General features: G+C 40.2%; 2 protein-coding genes across 2 annotated transcripts in view; one reads left to right on the forward strand and one right to left on the reverse strand.

The window, feature by feature from the left end:
* nt5dc1 (5'-nucleotidase domain containing 1) overlaps window positions 1–17044 on the reverse strand; it is a 423262-nt gene that overhangs the window by 286609 nt on the left and 119609 nt on the right. The window lies entirely within an intron of this gene.
* The window catches only part of LOC127575141 (uncharacterized), a 70208-nt gene that overhangs the window by 1040 nt on the left and 52124 nt on the right, over window positions 1–17044 (forward strand). Inside the window, exons 3-4 of the mRNA XM_052024826.1 lie at window positions 11657–11731; window positions 12009–13874. Of these exons, the coding sequence (XP_051880786.1) occupies window positions 11657–11731; window positions 12009–13874 (1941 nt within the window). The remainder of the gene's footprint in view (window positions 1–11656; window positions 11732–12008; window positions 13875–17044) is intronic.

A 17044-nucleotide genomic window follows, 5' to 3' on the forward strand; every position in this document is an offset into this window, starting at 1 on the left:
AGTCATGTTTATATCACCATCTGCAAGTCCCAGTGAGATCAAGAAATAAAACACCATAGAACTGTAGTCGAGATTTTGCATCTTTGGTTTTGTAGCACTGACAGCCAGAACTCCTGCACTTGTCCATGTCTAGACCATAACTCATTTAAAAATCAATGTGGCTTGTGTCCAAGCTTACTTTACATTCCTTAGTAAACATTCATGACATATTGCAAGGTGCAGTGCATAGTGAATGCAGCAATGTAAATACATGCATGCAAACACACTAAAGGGCTTAGACAAGTTAAGAAAATAATATAATCTTGAATCTTAAGATCTTTGAAACACAAGTATTTAACTAACTTAGAAATTTTATAATTAAATTTGATTTTGCTATTTAAATGTTTTCAAATATGTTACCAAGATAATTACAGAAATGAAACTTGTAAAAAGTGAGAGCTTAATTTGTATGCCGATATAAAATTTTAAATGAAGATGTGCAAAAATAATCGATAAGATATGCAAAATTAATCATAGCTATCTTAAATATATGACAAACAATAATTATCCACCTTCATTGATCTATTGATAATTAAAAACAATTAAAAATGTTATAATTTTCATACTTATCAAAGCTAGGGCACCGGCTGTTCTGTTTTATTGAAAATGACAAAAGAGTACCCTTCAATAAAATGCTGAGGAATCACGTATGAAGTGCAAGTTAGGTGCTCAATTGAGAAAGGACAAATTCACAAAATTTCTTGACAAAGTATGGACTGAATTGAGCTGAATTCAGCTCTCTCACTCTTAAGATTCCCCAAGTATGATCCCCACCTGTCTTCACTTTTTTGGTCCAGATGTGGACAGCTGGGTAAAATGAATCCTGCACTGGGAAACGTTCAGCAAGGCCTTAATGGCTAGTGAGCTTTGGGCAGTACGCAAATAACTCCCCACCCCAGGAATGCCCCAAGAGATTTTAACAGGAAGCAAGGTTGGAGGGCAGAGCCTTAACTTCTGTCAGAGCCTACGATGACAGTATAACAATTTATGAATGTCTATGATATTCAGAGTCATTTAAGTACTATTAAAATTGCTGTGAAGTAATTTTTAAAATACAGGATTGATTAAGAATGCTAAAAATACAAGAATTTTAAAACAAACTGAAATTACTTTTTTCAATAAATAATTTAACTTAGTTACCTTATCCTATCTACATTATCGGGACAGAATCACCATTCAAGTGAATGCTATTGTCATACCTACAACAGCTGTATTCCCAGTTTAATGCTGGGGAATTCCAGCACAATTAGGCCTTGCTGTTGGACTCCAGGTGGAGTTCAGTGATGAAAATACAGATGTTGCGTCACCTTGTCACTCAACACAGTCCAGGTTTACTTATCCTAGAGGGCCTGAACTCCAGTAGTTCACTTCAGAACTACCAGTCACAGCCAGCATAATTCAATCTAATATTTCTGAAGATGTCCATTGTGAAAAGTTTCTCCAATCCTTTAATTCATTGTCTTCAATTTTTCACTAATATGCACACTAAAAATAGCAAAGTAAAATATGCACAAGTATAGGTAAGTTTCCAGCTTTAGAATAAGCACAATTAGCTCACTTTACAATCTATGCATTGGAAGTAATTGGTAATAAAAATTTGTAAACAATCTCATGCACAACTGAATATAAGCAAATTGTCAAAATTACTAAACAAACACCTTGCCATCAGCTTTGGCTCAATGATAATAATTTAGCCTCTGAATCATATGTTCATGGGTTCAGGCCTCAGTCCAGGATCTGAGTTTATAACCGGACTCACATTTCAGTGCACTGATGGAGTGACAAATTCTCAAAAATGTAAATTTTGAATGAGCCTGTCTTCCCTTTCAGTTTAATAGAAAACCTCATTTGGTACTATTTGAAAAATTGAAGAGAGACATTTCTAGTATTTTGGTCAATATTTATCTTTCAAGCAGCAGTCTTAAAATAGGGAGTAACACGAAATGTTGAAGGAACTCAGAGGTCAGGCAGCATCTATGGAAGGAAATGAGCAGTTGACTGAATTCCTCCAGCATTTCGTGTGTGTTGCTCCAGATTTCCAGCAGCTGCAGTCTCTCCTGTGTAGCCTTAAAATAAGATTATCTTACCTTCTGTCTCACTGGTGTACATGCCAGTTTGCTTTGGGAACATTGGATGCTCTATTTACTTTATTGCCTGTGAAATATTTTAAGATGCCCCATAGTCACAAAAGATATGATTTAAATGCAAGTTTATTTTTTATTCTTTCTTGTGATTTTATATGCCATTGTCTCATCTACTAATTTAAGGAATGCACTAACTTTAGTTAATCTACTGTTATTCTTGGAATTGATCTTCAAGACAATAATAACAACATAAAATAAGAACGCAACTGGGATAAATTTCATATTCTGTTTACTGGTGAATGGAATCTACAATTAAATGTTTAAGTTTCAATTAAATGAATTAAACATGGGTAACTAAATTGAATGTTGTCATAAGTGGGCCCAGATTGGAATCACATAACATTGATAGGATTATTATCAGCTGAAGCAAAAATTGCCTGGAGGTATTCACGTAGTGGTATGAAAAGTGCTGGTACAAACAAACGATTTTTTCTATAGGTCCCATTTATTATTGTAATAGGTATGATTAGCCAAAATAAATGTGCATTTTGTAAAATCTGTAATAATCAATCATGATGATAAACTTATTGCAAGTGGGAAACCTATTATCACTAGTTGAAATTCATACATAGAAACTTTTCTGTATATTCTGATCTTCTTTACTTGAACATAAATCTATTCCCCAATATGTCATGATAAAAATTAAATATGTTCCCTCTACAGTTTTCCATATTTAAAAATGCATTTTAGGCACCTCTGCAATAGCATCATTAGGTATCAGGGATGGCCAAAAAGCCCTTTGTTTTTATGGTATATCGAGATTTGGACCAAGGGCTCCTCCTGATGCAAGTTAAACACAATGTTTATACTGAACTGTAAATATTTGGATTTGCTACTACTAATAGTTGGTCCTTTTCTAACAATGAGGCAAGAGCATTACAAAGAAACCTCCCCACTATAGCAATCCAGATGATGATAAATATATGCTGGAAGTCCCATATTGCATAAACATAGCATTCAATCTTTCCTTAAAATACCTTTGCCTTTAGTACTAAAGATCCATGCCTTTCGTACTAAAGCTGGAATCTGACTAGAGAATGGTGCAAGTTAACCTGTGCTTTACTGCTTGGTTAAATAGTAGAATCATTGTGGGGGGATGGGGGAATAGGAGACCTTGCACTGACTGTTGAGTCACACGAGCTTGCTGATCACCTTCTCTTGAAGCCCGGTCTCCCTCGCAGCAGGCCCCACATACAGTAATCTGCTGGAAAGCCAGTTCCCAGTTGATCAGAGAGACTCAGTGAACTGCAAGGTCTTTCCAAGTGCAAAAAGCATGGCTCCACCTCAGTGCTTACCAGCTGTCATTTAAACTGAATGTTGATGAATGTCTTTGGTATTCATAAGAACACAAGAAACAGAAGCAGGTGTAAACCATTTGGTCCATTCTATCATTCAGTAAGATCAGAACTGATCTTTTAATACTAGCCACTTTCCTACACTAATCGCATATCCCTCAATTACTTTAATATCCAATTCAAAAACAATTAGGCCCTATTAAAAAACAAAGTATTAAAGATTTAAAAATTAAAGTCTTAAAAATATTCCTGCAAAATTGATTATATTTAAATAAAATGGATCAACTCAAATTAAAATAACTATGTGCTGAGAAATCTGAGCAAGTTTATGCTGCCTGGTTAGACTCCATGAAGAGTCCACCGGGACAGCACTGGTATACGATGAACGGCATCTAGCCAGAAAGGAAGGCTAGACCATACATACTCAGGACACCACCAATTAAATGGGTAAAAGACAGCAAATCTTAATGGACTTGTTGGATTTTAAGCTAAAGAGGACACAGAATTTTACAACACAAACTGCTCAGTCTATTGTACCATCTCTAAAATAGTCACTCATTTCCCAATATTCTTTTAATTATGTCCCCAAATATGTACATATCTCTCGTTTAAAAACTATTATATATTCTGATTTCAATATTAGTTTTGAGTAGGGATTTATGTATTAAAACCTTCCGCATAAAAGTTCTCTGAATCTTTTCTTCATTCTTTTAATTTCCTTGATCAATTTACCAATTAGAGGAGTTTTAAGAATTTAAGTCCTTCATAATTTTGACTGTCCTTTTGCCTTTTTTTTCTGCTTCAATGAAAAGAGTCACATTTTCTGTATGCCTGGTATCTTCGTTGGTATCACTTAACTGCACACATGTTGTATCCTCGACATACTTCCTAGAGGAAGATGTTCAAAAATGTACACATTATTCTAACTGCAGTCGAACTAAAGAGTTGTATGATCACAACACTGCCACTTTGCTTCATATTCTGTTTGACTATATTTCCACCATAACCATATCCAAATAGATAGATAGATGTACAGGTTATATAAACTTAAAATTTATAGACATATTTTTGTGGAGATGGGACTGAAGTGATGTAAACAGTTCTCTTCAAGGTCATACAAAAAAAGTAAGGATCCCAGCTCTTGAAGAGTTGCTTATATTTTTTCACTCCTAGGCCTACAAAGGTCTAATGTGAGCAACCAATCACTAACATTAGCCTGTTCCCCCTCTGCCTCTTTAGTCAACATCTGATTTGTCAATCATGGAGTTAGTAAGTAAAGTCCAAACTGAAAATGAATGGCGCCTCTTGCTGAATTCATCAGTCAGTACCATGAATGCACCAGTGACTTTTCACACTTTATGGGTAAAAGTTCAAAATGGTGCTTTTTGTTTCTCAATTTCCAAGCACCTTCTCCGAATCTGTAAACGTCCAGGTGAATACACCACTCTCACTAAAGCTTGTATGATAAATTAAACTAAAACAAGAAATAAATCAATATGAAGATTGCCCTGTGAGACAGAAATACATTATAGCTACCCTTTCTCCTTGGCAGCTAATGACTGTTCCAAACTAAAGACATAAATATGTATTAGGGTAAACCACAAACAGTTAACAGAAAATAGGGGTTTCAGTTGGGTTTATAATGTCTTGTTTTTCACTCATGGAGACCATTAAAAAGCTAGAAAATTATAATTCTGTGGGACAGCCAAACTTCAAAATGATCTTTAAAAGCCATATCAAAAACATCACTTGAGAACACCATAAAAATTGTAAGTTCTAGATGTATAAGTTCATCTTGTTGAAACAGATTTTGGATGAAATACTTTTGCACTTGAATAGGAAGCATTTAGAGGCAAACTGACTTCTGTCACACAGAAGCTATATGTCAGCTCTCAGACATCCCCTCATAACCAATGTAGACCATGACCCCACCATTGAACATCAGGCCAAGGTCATCTAGACAGTCATGGATCTCATTTCCTCGGGAAACCTTCCCTCCACAACTTCCAATCTTATAGAATCCCAGCCCCACACAGCCCACTTCTATCTCCTGCCCAAAATCCACAAACAGGACTGCACATTGTTTCAACCTGTTCTTGCCCCACCTAAATTATTTCTTCCTACCTTGACTCTATCCTTTTTCCTCTGGTCCAGCCACTTCCCACTTATATCCATGACACCTCCAATGCCCTCCACCATTTTGACCATTTCCAATTCCCTGGTCCTAACAGACTCATCTTCACCATGGACTTACAATCTCTTTACACCTCCATCCCACACTGGAATGCTCTGAGGGTCCTCCCTTGAACAAAGGCCTAATCTGTTCCCCTCCACCTACACTCTTTCACCTGGTTGAAATTGTTCTCACACTAAACAACTTCTCATTCAACTCCACACATTTCCTCCAGATTAGAGGTGCAGCAATGAGCACCCACATGGGCCCAGGCCTTGCCTGTCTTTTTGTGGGATATCTTGAATAGTCTTTTTTCAGTCCTACACAGCCCCACTCTCTCAGCTCTTTTTCTGGCATATTGATGACTACATCACAGCTGCCTCCTGTACTGATGCAGAACCCAACAGTTTCATTACTTTTGCTGCCAATTTCCACCCTGCCCTCACCTTCACATGGTCAATTTCTGACTCTTCCCCTAATTTTTCTGGATCTCTCTGTCTCCATCACAGGAGATAGACCAGCTACTAACATCCATTACAAGCCTGCTGACACCCACAGCTATCCCAATTACTCTTCGTTCCACCCTGCCTCCTGTAAGGACCCTATTCCATTCTCCCAGTTCCTCCCTTTCCATCATATTTGCTCTATACTTTCTGCACAGGTACCTCTGACATGTCTTCTTTCTTTCTGAGCCACCCTTCACCCCTACCAGTATTAACAAAGCCCTAGACCTCACCTCATCCATTTTGCACACCTTTGCTCTCAGCCCGTCTCTTCCAGGACAGAACAAGGATAGAGTTCCTCTGGTCCTCACCTTCCACCCCACCAGCTGCTGCATACAACAGATCATTCTCCATGATTTCTGGCACCTTCAAACAGATTCCACCATCAGACACATCTCCCCCTATTCCCCGTTCAGCATTTTGCAGAGACCATTCCCTTGATGACCCCTGGTCCACTCTTCCCATTTTATGGTACTTCCCCTTGCAACACTTGTCCTTTCATCTCTTCCCTTCCACCACCCAGGAATCCAAACAGTCTTTCCAAGTGATTCACTTCCACTTCTTCCAATCTAGTGTACTGCATTCAGTATTCACAATGTGGTTTCCTTTGCACAGGAGAAAGCAAATACAGATTGGGTAATGACTTTGTGCAACACCTGCATGCAGTCCACAGGGCAACCTTGAACATCCCATTACCTGCCACTTTAATTCCTTATTCCACTCCCATTCTGACCTGTCAGTGGCCATCTGTACTATCACAGTGAGGCCCAACGCAAACTTGAGGAACAGCACCTCATTTTCCGTCTGGGCACATTGTAGTCTTCTGGACTCAACATTAAAATCTCCAACTTCAGGTAACTTGATTTCTCAGTCTGTATGAATCATCCATCTGTATTATTAGCTCAGTTTTTTTTAGAAGCTCTCTGGGAGTGGACATGCCCAGCCTGACCTGCTAGGCATGTCCACTTGCTCTGCATTTCACAACTTCCACATTCTTTTGTCTATGTCCTCACCCTCTAACTGCTCGCATTCACTCACTGACCAGACAACTTTTTTCAAAAATCTTGTTTAAAAAACAATTGAGCATTTTTACTACCATGCCTCATAGCAGAGTTTCGGAAATAGGATGTGAGGTGCAAATATGAGGTGCTGCACTTTGGGAGATCCAACATAAAGGGAGAGTACACAGTTAATGGGAGGATCCTTAACAGCATTGATGAACAGAGGATCTTGGGGTCCAGGCACTGTGGGAGGATCCTTAACAGCATTGATGAACAGAGGATCTTGGGATCCAGGCACATGGGTACCTAAAAATGGCCGTACACGTTGATAGGGTGGTAAAGAAGGTGTATGGCATGCTTGCCTTCATGAGTCAAGGCACTGAGTTCAAGAGCCAGGAAGTTATGTTGCAGCTTTATAAAACTCTGATTAGGCCAAAATTATGTGTTCAATTCTGGTCACCTCATTATACGAAGGACAAAGAAGCTTTGGAGAGAGTGCAGAGGAGGTTTACCAGGATGCTTCCTGGTTTGGAGGACATGTGCTATGAGGAGAGGTTGGAAAACTGGGGCATTTTACTCTAGAGCGGCAGAGGCTGAGGGGAAAGTTGATAGGAATTTATAAAATTATGCAAGGCATTATGGCAGGCACGATAGCATAGTGGTTAGCATAATGCTTTACAGCGCCAACGACCCGGGTTCAAATCTGGCCACTGTCTGTAAGGAGTTTGTACGTTCTCCCCATGTCTGTGTGGGTTTCCTCTGGGTGCTTCAGTTTCCTCCCACATTCCAAAGACATACAGGTTAGGAAGTTATGGGCATGCTATGTTGGCGCCGGAAGCATGGCGACACTTGCGGGCTGTCCCCCAAAATCACTACACGAAAGATGTATTTCACTGTGTGTTTCGATGTACATGTTACTAATAAAGATCTTATCTTATCTTAGTATGTTTTTCCTAGGGTTGAAATGTCTAGTACAAGAGGGCATGTATTTAAGGTGAGAGTGAGGAAAATACAAAGGAGATGTGTGAAGCAATTTTGTTTTACACAGTGAGTGGTGGGGACCTGGAATGTATTGCCAGGGGCGGTGGTAGAGGCAGATACCATAGGAGTGTCTAAGAGACTCTTAGGTAGGATACATGGATCTGGTCAATGTGTGGGGAAGAGGGATTAGATTAACTGGGATTCATTGGTTTAGTTAGTTCGGCACAACAATGTGAGCCGAAAGGCCTGTCCTGTGCTCCACTGTTCTAAATTCTATGCTAAGAGTTTAGTAATTTGCATAACGAACCTATTCACAATACTTAACAAATTAATCATCAGAGAAACCTTACACTGAATCATTTCTTACATCACAACTACCAGTTATTTCACTGACTAAAGTTAAACTAAGTTTGTCACATATTGGAGATATTTTACATTCAGCAATAAACATTATTGGCTGTAGCTGACCTTGGTTAAAAAAATGCAAACAATGGATTATCTCACAGCATGAACCTGTGCAAACTACTGTGAAAATTTGGCCTGACATTATCAAGAGCCTTCTGATTCATAAGGAGCTTCATATAGGGTGACCAATAATACCTATGCCCACAAAATCAGAACAAAAATAATATTCAGTCAGTCACATCCAATGCACTGAATGCACGAGAACTTGCTTCCAGATGTGAGCTGAACATGCTCCCAACTGATGTAAAAAAGAAAGATGAACTTAATATTTTTAGAGGTCCCTCCCATGACAATTTAGTGGGAAGCCCCATTCTGAACTAAAATAGGGAGGACCTGCGAAGCAGCATTATCTTTGTGTGAATTAATATCAAGTGGTGGACAGGCCAGAACAAGTCCTGTCTAGGAAATGGACGAAAAGTCCCTGACAGCTGTCTGAGCCATGCTCCCAGCATTCTCAGCAGTTTTGAACAAATGTTTCTGAATCTCCATGTCATTCAAAAACATTCAAAAATTATCGAAATTCAATTAAAGAATAAAAAATGCCTTAAAACACTTTGTGATAAAAACATTAAAGCAAACTCAAGTAATTAAAAATTGCAAATTACCTCATACTTGTCCCTCAGACATTCCTATTCATTCAAATGAATGAATTCCATGGTCCTAAATCAGTGCCAAAATGCTGAGGGTTCAGCAGTCAGATTCCTCAGTGGAAAATTTGTTGGGAAATTTAGAAAGTTCAAACTTTGCTGTTGGACTCCATAAGGAACCTACAGTTAATAGGGCAACATAGTGGCACAGTGATAGTGCTACTGCATCACAGTCGAATGACCTAGGTTTGAACTTAACCTTGGAAGATGTCTGCATTGAGTCTGCACATTCTCTCTATGATACTCGGTTTCCACCAGGTGCTCCAGTTTCCTCACAAATCCTAAAGATACGCTGGTAGTTTAATTGCTTATTCCTAAGTGTAAGTAGACGATGGATATGAGAGAAAGAGAGAAAAGTTGTGGCATACAGAGAAATAAGGTGAGGAGGAATGAGATAAATGGGACTGCTCTACTGACAGCCTGAATGGATTCAATGAGCCAAACGGCTTCCTTCAGGGCACTAATAAGTCAAATGTACAGCTGGGAAAACAGCACAAGAACTTTGCCAGCAAATTTGAGGCCTCTGTGCTCATGTCAAGGTCCTGAACTTGCTAATACACACAGCAGTAAATACCTGCAGCTCAACACATTCTGGTCCTTTTCTGTAGTGTTCAAAGACACTCCAAGATGAAAAAAAAAGATGTTAAAAAAACTCAAAATATCCTAAAACACTCAAATAGCTATGAGATTTTTGAAATGGTTCATGGAAGATTTAAATATTAACTATAAATTAATCAGAAAGCATTTTCAAATCAAGATATTTTTTAAAATATCAGAGGCTCTTGCAGCCTCTCCCTTCCATTCTGGTTTCTTACATCTGTTGCTATAGTCTCTGGGAAACTCACTATCTAATCAACATTCAGTTTCCAGCCCCCTGCTGAACACCTCTGGAAGTCCAGCAACAATTTGTTAACAGCACTTTCTCGACTTTGATAGGTTCACTATCATTACCCCAAAAAATCTGAACCATTATTTTCTTGAATAGTTTCCATGCATAAAAAATGCTGGCTCAGTCCCGTGGTACTTGCAAACAAACAGTCTCATCTCTCAGTGTAAGACTGGGGTCATGGAGCAATTTTTAATTTACTTATTAATTTTCTGGGATATGATGTCACTGGCAATGCCAGCATTTATTGTTCATCCTTAATTGCCCTTGGGAGCAGATGGTTGATGAAGATTTTTCTACAAGACTCTTGGGTAGGTTCCAAGATTTACACACACAGATGATGAAAGACTGGTGATATTTTTCCGAATTGCCAAAAAATGCCTGCTTTCAAACAAGGTGTTTCAGCCCAGAATGGCCCACTCCTCACATATGCCCTGACCTATTCCTGAAGCGTCACCAATTTGTGGCAGTTGTGCAGATCCAAGTGTTCTGTCTCAGCCATCCTGTCAAGCAGAGCTGTGTACAAGCAACCATTAAGCCGCAGGTCACACATCCTTAATACCTGCAGCTGGACCACACTAATGGCCTGTTGACAGCCCACTTCTTTCAAAGGCTTTGTCTAAGCTATCTTTATTAGTCACATGTACATCGAAACACACAGTGAAATGCGTCTTTTTGCGTTACTGAGAATATGTGGTGCGTAAGTGTCACCACTCTTCCAGTGCCAACATAGCTTGCCCACAACTCCTAACCCATGCATCTTTGGAATGTGGGAGGAAATCGGAGCACCCGGAGGAAACCCACGCAGACACATGGGGAGAACGTACAAACTCTTTACAGACAGCAGCAGGAATTGAACCATTTCTGATATTTAAAAATAGTTGAAATGGATTTAAATAATGAAGAATTATTTTAGAAAACAACTAAGTTTACTGAAAAGCAGGTTTAAATGACAGAAATGAATTTAAAACATTAGGACTGGATCATATAAAAACAAGCCAGCACTTACTATTTTTAACCCAGTTCATCATTCAACATATGCCAGCCAGCTCCTCCAATACAGACCTGACTTCCACGATGATGCATGTAGGTGTGGAAGCCAAAACAAGCTAGTTTACAAACAGTGGCTGGTCAGCAGTTCTCTACGGAACCACTTGCTAGCAAGTAGCACTGTCTGGCCAATTAAAATTAGAGCCTCTGTGCCTATTCTGAAAGATATGTTGAACTTTGTAAAAAGGAGCATGTTTTCTTAATGACTTGGCCAACAGTTAACCATTCAATCATTGAATTTCTACTTGAAGGACTTTGCTATCTGCAAATTGGCAAATGGATTTCTCTACAGCATTATGGCAACTAGACTTTAAATGCTGCAAAGCATTTTGTGACATCCTTGTATGTGAAATGTGCTATACAAGTGCAAGATCTTCTCATGCTTATAGAAATAATAGCTTTGCAAAAATGTTGCACTTCTTTACTATTCTCTTTTATGGTACAAACTTTTTTGCTGTCTTTTCCAAAATAGATTATCATGTAAAAGGATATGATTCTCAGTATTCTGAAGAAGAAGAAGAACAAGAAGACAGTGATGACAGCAGAGGTGGGTAACACTATATACATTTAAAAAAATCAACCAGCAAAAACCTTGAGTAAAGGAAAATAAGGAAGACAAAATTGATTTTCTCATTAAGATACTTTACCTACGTGGAGTAGATTTTCAAACTTGCACTCTTCATATAATTTCTAAATAAATTATTCTAAGTTAACAGTTCACCTTTATGATGTACATTCCCCTCTCAAACATTAGATGATATTTTTACACTGCTTTTAATGGTAAACATGTCAAAATACCATCACCTTAATTTTCTAAATTACAGATTTTGAAGCAGAACAAGGACAACATGGGCTACGAGGGCCACCAGGCCCACGAGGACCACCAGGCCCACAAGGTCCACCAGGTTCTCCTGGAAAAACTGGCGTTGGGGCGCCAGGAGCCCCTGGCAAACCTGGCAGACCAGGGGCACCAGGACTGTCAGCTATGGGAAAACCAGGAATCCCTGGAGCACCAGGAAGACCAGGTGGAGCAGGAGCCCCAGGAGAAAAGGGCGATAGAGGACCCCAAGGGATTCCGGGACCCAGAGGCAAAGCAGGACCCATAGGATATCCTGGGCCGGCAGGATTATCTGTTGCTGGTAAACCAGGACCCCAAGGGCCACCAGGTTCTGCAGGAGCACCAGGTCAACGAGGGGAAAGGGGAATGCCAGGGCCCATGGGTCTTCCTGGGGCAAAAGGGGAAATGGGAGTGGGAATGCCTGGGCGTCCTGGTAGCAGAGGGGAAGGAGGCCCTCAGGGGCCACCAGGCCCACCTGGACCAGCAGGAATAGGGATGGCTGGTGCCCCTGGTCGTCCAGGTCCAGCAGGTGAAAAGGGGGCTATGGGCTTACCAGGTCCAACAGGATATACAGGCGCACCAGGACCAAAAGGACCAGCAGGAAGTCCTGGATTACCGGGAATGGGAAAGCCCGGAAAACCAGGTGCACCAGGGATGCCAGGAGCCCCTGGAGGTAAGGGTTCTGCTGGTCCACAGGGTTTGCCTGGTGCACCTGGACTGCCTGGTTATGGAAAACCAGGATTACCAGGGCTCAAAGGAGAACCTGGTGCTGCAGGTGCCACCGGTTACCCAGGTGAGAAAGGAGAGCCAGGACCAGCTGGGGCACCTGGAGCTCCTGGATCCAGAGGATTACCAGGTTCAGCCGGTCCACAAGGCCCAAGGGGCTCAGCAGGTGCAACTGGTGCACCAGGAGAGAAAGGTCCTATGGGGCCTGCTGGTTCGCCTGGATATCCAGGACCTAAGGGTCAGATGGGACCAGCTGGTGCCCCTGGAAAATCAGGACTGCCAGGACTGCCAGGTCCACCAGGCCAAGAAGGACAGCGAGGACCAGCTGGCGCCAAAGGCAGTATGGGACCTGCTGGTGCACCTGGTAAATCAGGAAGCCCTGGCCTTCCAGGTAGTCAAGGACCAGTAGGGTATCCTGGTGAAGCAGGGGCAAGAGGAAATACAGGCCCACCTGGCCCAAGAGGTCCAGCTGGCGCTGCAGGTGCTCCAGGGTTTCCTGGAGAAAAAGGAGATCCAGGACGTCCTGGCCCACCTGGTCCTCCTGGAAATTTTTATGGGAAAATGAGTAGTGGCCCACCTGGTGCACCTGGTGCACCTGGAGCAGAAGGACCACCAGGCCCTCCAGGTCTTCCTGGCCCACCAGGCCCACCAGCAGAAATGTTTACACCCCCAGGCAAGTACAATTATAACGGTTACATTAAATCAGGAGAGCCCTCGACTGGGTTGCTCAGTCCATACCCAGCCTTTACTGCTATCCTTTCCCACTCATACTACCGTACAGGGGAACCAATAGTGTTTGACAAATTAGTGACCAATTCAAATAGGAACTATAATCCATCAACTGGAATTTTCACATGTGAAATACCTGGTATCTATCAGTTTACTTATCAGGTGCAAGTCAAGGGAGCAAATGTTTGGGTTGGATTATACAAAAATGATGAGGCTGTGATGTACTCATATGATGACTATACAGAAGGTTATATTGATCAGGTCTCAGGAAGTGTGATCTTATATCTACATGAAAATGACCACGTCCATGTTCAGTTACCTACAGAAGAGTCTAATGGTTTATATTCTTCAGACCTCATGCACTCATCATTCTCAGGGTTTCTAATTGTTCATTCATGATGTGCATCAGTTTGGAAATATCCAGTGGTGTGCTGATATTCTATGCTGAGTGAGGAACAACACAATTTAGTTAACAGAACAAATTCATAAAAGATCAAAGCGCGACTGTTGTTATATTAAGAAATATACAGTTCTGACCAGTAAACTGTTGTGTTGTTTTCATCTACTAAATATCATCTGTCTGAAACAAAACCTTCAGGTTTAGGATATGCACCTTCAAGACAGAAGCATATTGTTCTTCTGAAAAAATAATTTTCCAAAAAATTCTGAATATTTGCATAAAGTTAACTAAATTCTTGTATAAAAATAGTCTTGTTATCATGTCATTTCAAAATTTAATTGCTCCTTTGAGATACCAACACTCCGATTGTCCATTTTTGCAGAAAATGTTTGTATAAAAATGTATTTTGGTGCTTGAAATTTATTGTTCCACCCTTAACAACTAACCACCTCAGTCTGATTCAGCTAAACACAATCTGGAAAATCTGTTATTTTTCAATGGTATTATACACATTCAAGTATTCCAATGTTCATCTTTTAACTGTGTCAAGATCTGTCTACCACCATTACTTTATGTATTTCAATAGTAAATTACTTATTACGCTATTCAAACTGTAAAAGGCATATTATGAATTCTAGATAAATCTAATGACATTGATAACGTATGTATTCTCCAAAAATATACATGCATCTGAAATGCAAACATGTAAATTATACTTTAGCAAATCATAAAATATTTCTTTTTGTAATTGATCAGTTAAAAAGTGGATTTCTCAAATCTGGCAAAACTACAAATGCATTTTTGTTGCCGTGCAGTTAAATAAATGGTGATTGTTACAAATTTTGCTACTTCACTGGATATTCTCAGACGTACAACATCCTTAATCAAATTCATAAGCTGGCCTTTGGTCAGGAGGATTATATTATGCCAATATCTAGTTCAACAACAGCAAAACCTGGATCGTCATTACCATTATACTTTTCATCATGTGCATGACCTTGCATACCAGCCCAGATTCTAGAACAACACAAATTACACGAATGATGTTTCACAGTAAATATTAGCTATTCTGTCTTTCACTTAGAAAATGCAAAATAATAAATTAGCACCTTTTTCCTGAATAATGGCCCACTTTATTTTATGCATCGGTATTGCTAAACTGGTATTGCACAAATTTACCAAGCACGACTTCCCAGTCTCTGTCATTGTTCCAGGCCCAAATCCACCAAAATTTATCAAACAAGGCAGGAATGAAAATCTCAGTTTCTGTTCCTCCTTTGGCACTCTACATTGAGAAATTAGACTGGAATCAAAATTTTGATCTTCATTTGAAAACATGTCATTTTGATGTAGGATTCATGGAAACTGCATTGTTGGTCCAGCAGGCCTCCAATCATACTTATATAACGTAATAACTTTCATTCATGTAACACCTTTAACAATGTGAACGGTTCCCAATGTTTCACTGCTCCATAGTCATACACAATTTGTCACCGGGCCACAAAGAAAAAGGTAGAAATGGAGAGATTACAGAAGTGGGATTAAGCTATGGAAGGATTTTAAAGCAAGATTGAGAATTTTAAAATTGAGGTGATGTCTGACTGGGAGTCGATATGGATCAGTGAGCACAGGACGAGAGCAGCGGGACTTGGTGCAGGCAGGGTTTAGATAAACTCAAGTTTGTAGAGAACAGAAGATGGGGTGCCAACTTGGTGAAGATTGAAAGTTGTTTCTTGGAATAACAAACATGGATAGGGGGCTCACCAGAGAATGTGGCATTCCCCCAAAAGTATTAGTAACTCCTTCATCCATTAAATTTCAATGGTGCTATAATGGTATATAGATCAAGCAATTATGATTAGAAAAAAGAGAGCAACACTCTTTCCTGAGTCAGGTTCAAGTTCCACTTCAGACAACTGAGCACAAAAATACAGATTCATAACCTGGCATCTAGTCAGGAAGATAACTTTATGCCAATATCTAATTCAATGAAAGCATGACCACTGAAAGAGTCTTTCACCCCCGATTAGTGCTCTTTCAGATGGGACACTAAAAAATGACCAATTTCTTGTCTGAGGTAGGTGCAAAAAAAAATCCAATGGTATCATTTAGCAAAAAGCAGAGCTGGTTCCCGAGTTTCCCACATCACCACAGTAACAACACCTCCAAAGGAATGAGTTAGAAAAACTGAACAGGTTCTTGCCTAGAAAGGTGGGATGAAGGATAGGCGTATAGGTGAGCATTCCACTTGGGAGACTAGCAGTAGGCAACATAAGTAAAAGGTGGTCATTAAATACATTCAGCAGAAATTCAGGATTTTTTTTACAGAGAGTGGTAGATGCCTTAAAAGCACTGCCAGGGAAGTGGTGGAAGCAGGTATGATAGCAATGTTTGAGAGGTGTTCAGGCATGTGAACAGGCAGGAAATGGAGGGATATAGACCATGTGCAAGCAGATGGGATTAGTTCGGAATGGCATCATGGTCGGTGCAGACACCATGGGTGGAAAAGCCTATTCCTGTGCTGCACTGTTCTGTGTTCTATGTTTAGGTCAGGATTCTTATGCTAGACCTCAGCCTTCCAGTTCCTGTGGAGCTGTTACTTTTCCAACAACACATAGTGGAGTTTCCAATTTAAAGAACACCTTGCGCTTACAGTTGATTAGAATATGGATCTATGGGCCATTGTCATCAAAACAGTCCTGATGCCTTTTGGTAGAGAAGCCAAAGGTCTCTTCAGAGATGAGATGATGAATTTCTTATTGGGTGGGCAACATTGTCTGCGTTGACTCGATGGGCTGAATGGCCTGCATCAGTGCTGTATTGCTTTATGACTCTATGAGAATTAGGGTGGATTCAGAGCAGTCCTGATGCCATGATTCCTGTTGATTGGGAGTTGTCAGGTTGTTTGTGAGGTGCTGTCAGAGTTGAGTTATATTTGTGGGGTCCTTGAGACCTACAACATTGATTTTCTTGAGGCAATGTTTCTACTGCCACCACTGTTTGGGGCTAGACTGATATTGATTATAGAGTAGGTAGTCCAACAGACCTGAATACTTGTCATGTGCCTGCAGTCTCTCACCCAGATGACAACATAACCCAACAAGTGTATAAGATGATGAGAGGTATTGATAGCGTAGACAGTCAGAGGCTTTTCCCCAGAGCTGAAT

The sequence above is a fragment of the Pristis pectinata genome, chromosome 10, assembly GCF_009764475.1.
Source record: "Pristis pectinata isolate sPriPec2 chromosome 10, sPriPec2.1.pri, whole genome shotgun sequence".
In the NCBI taxonomy this organism is placed as follows: Eukaryota; Metazoa; Chordata; class Chondrichthyes; order Rhinopristiformes; family Pristidae; genus Pristis; species Pristis pectinata.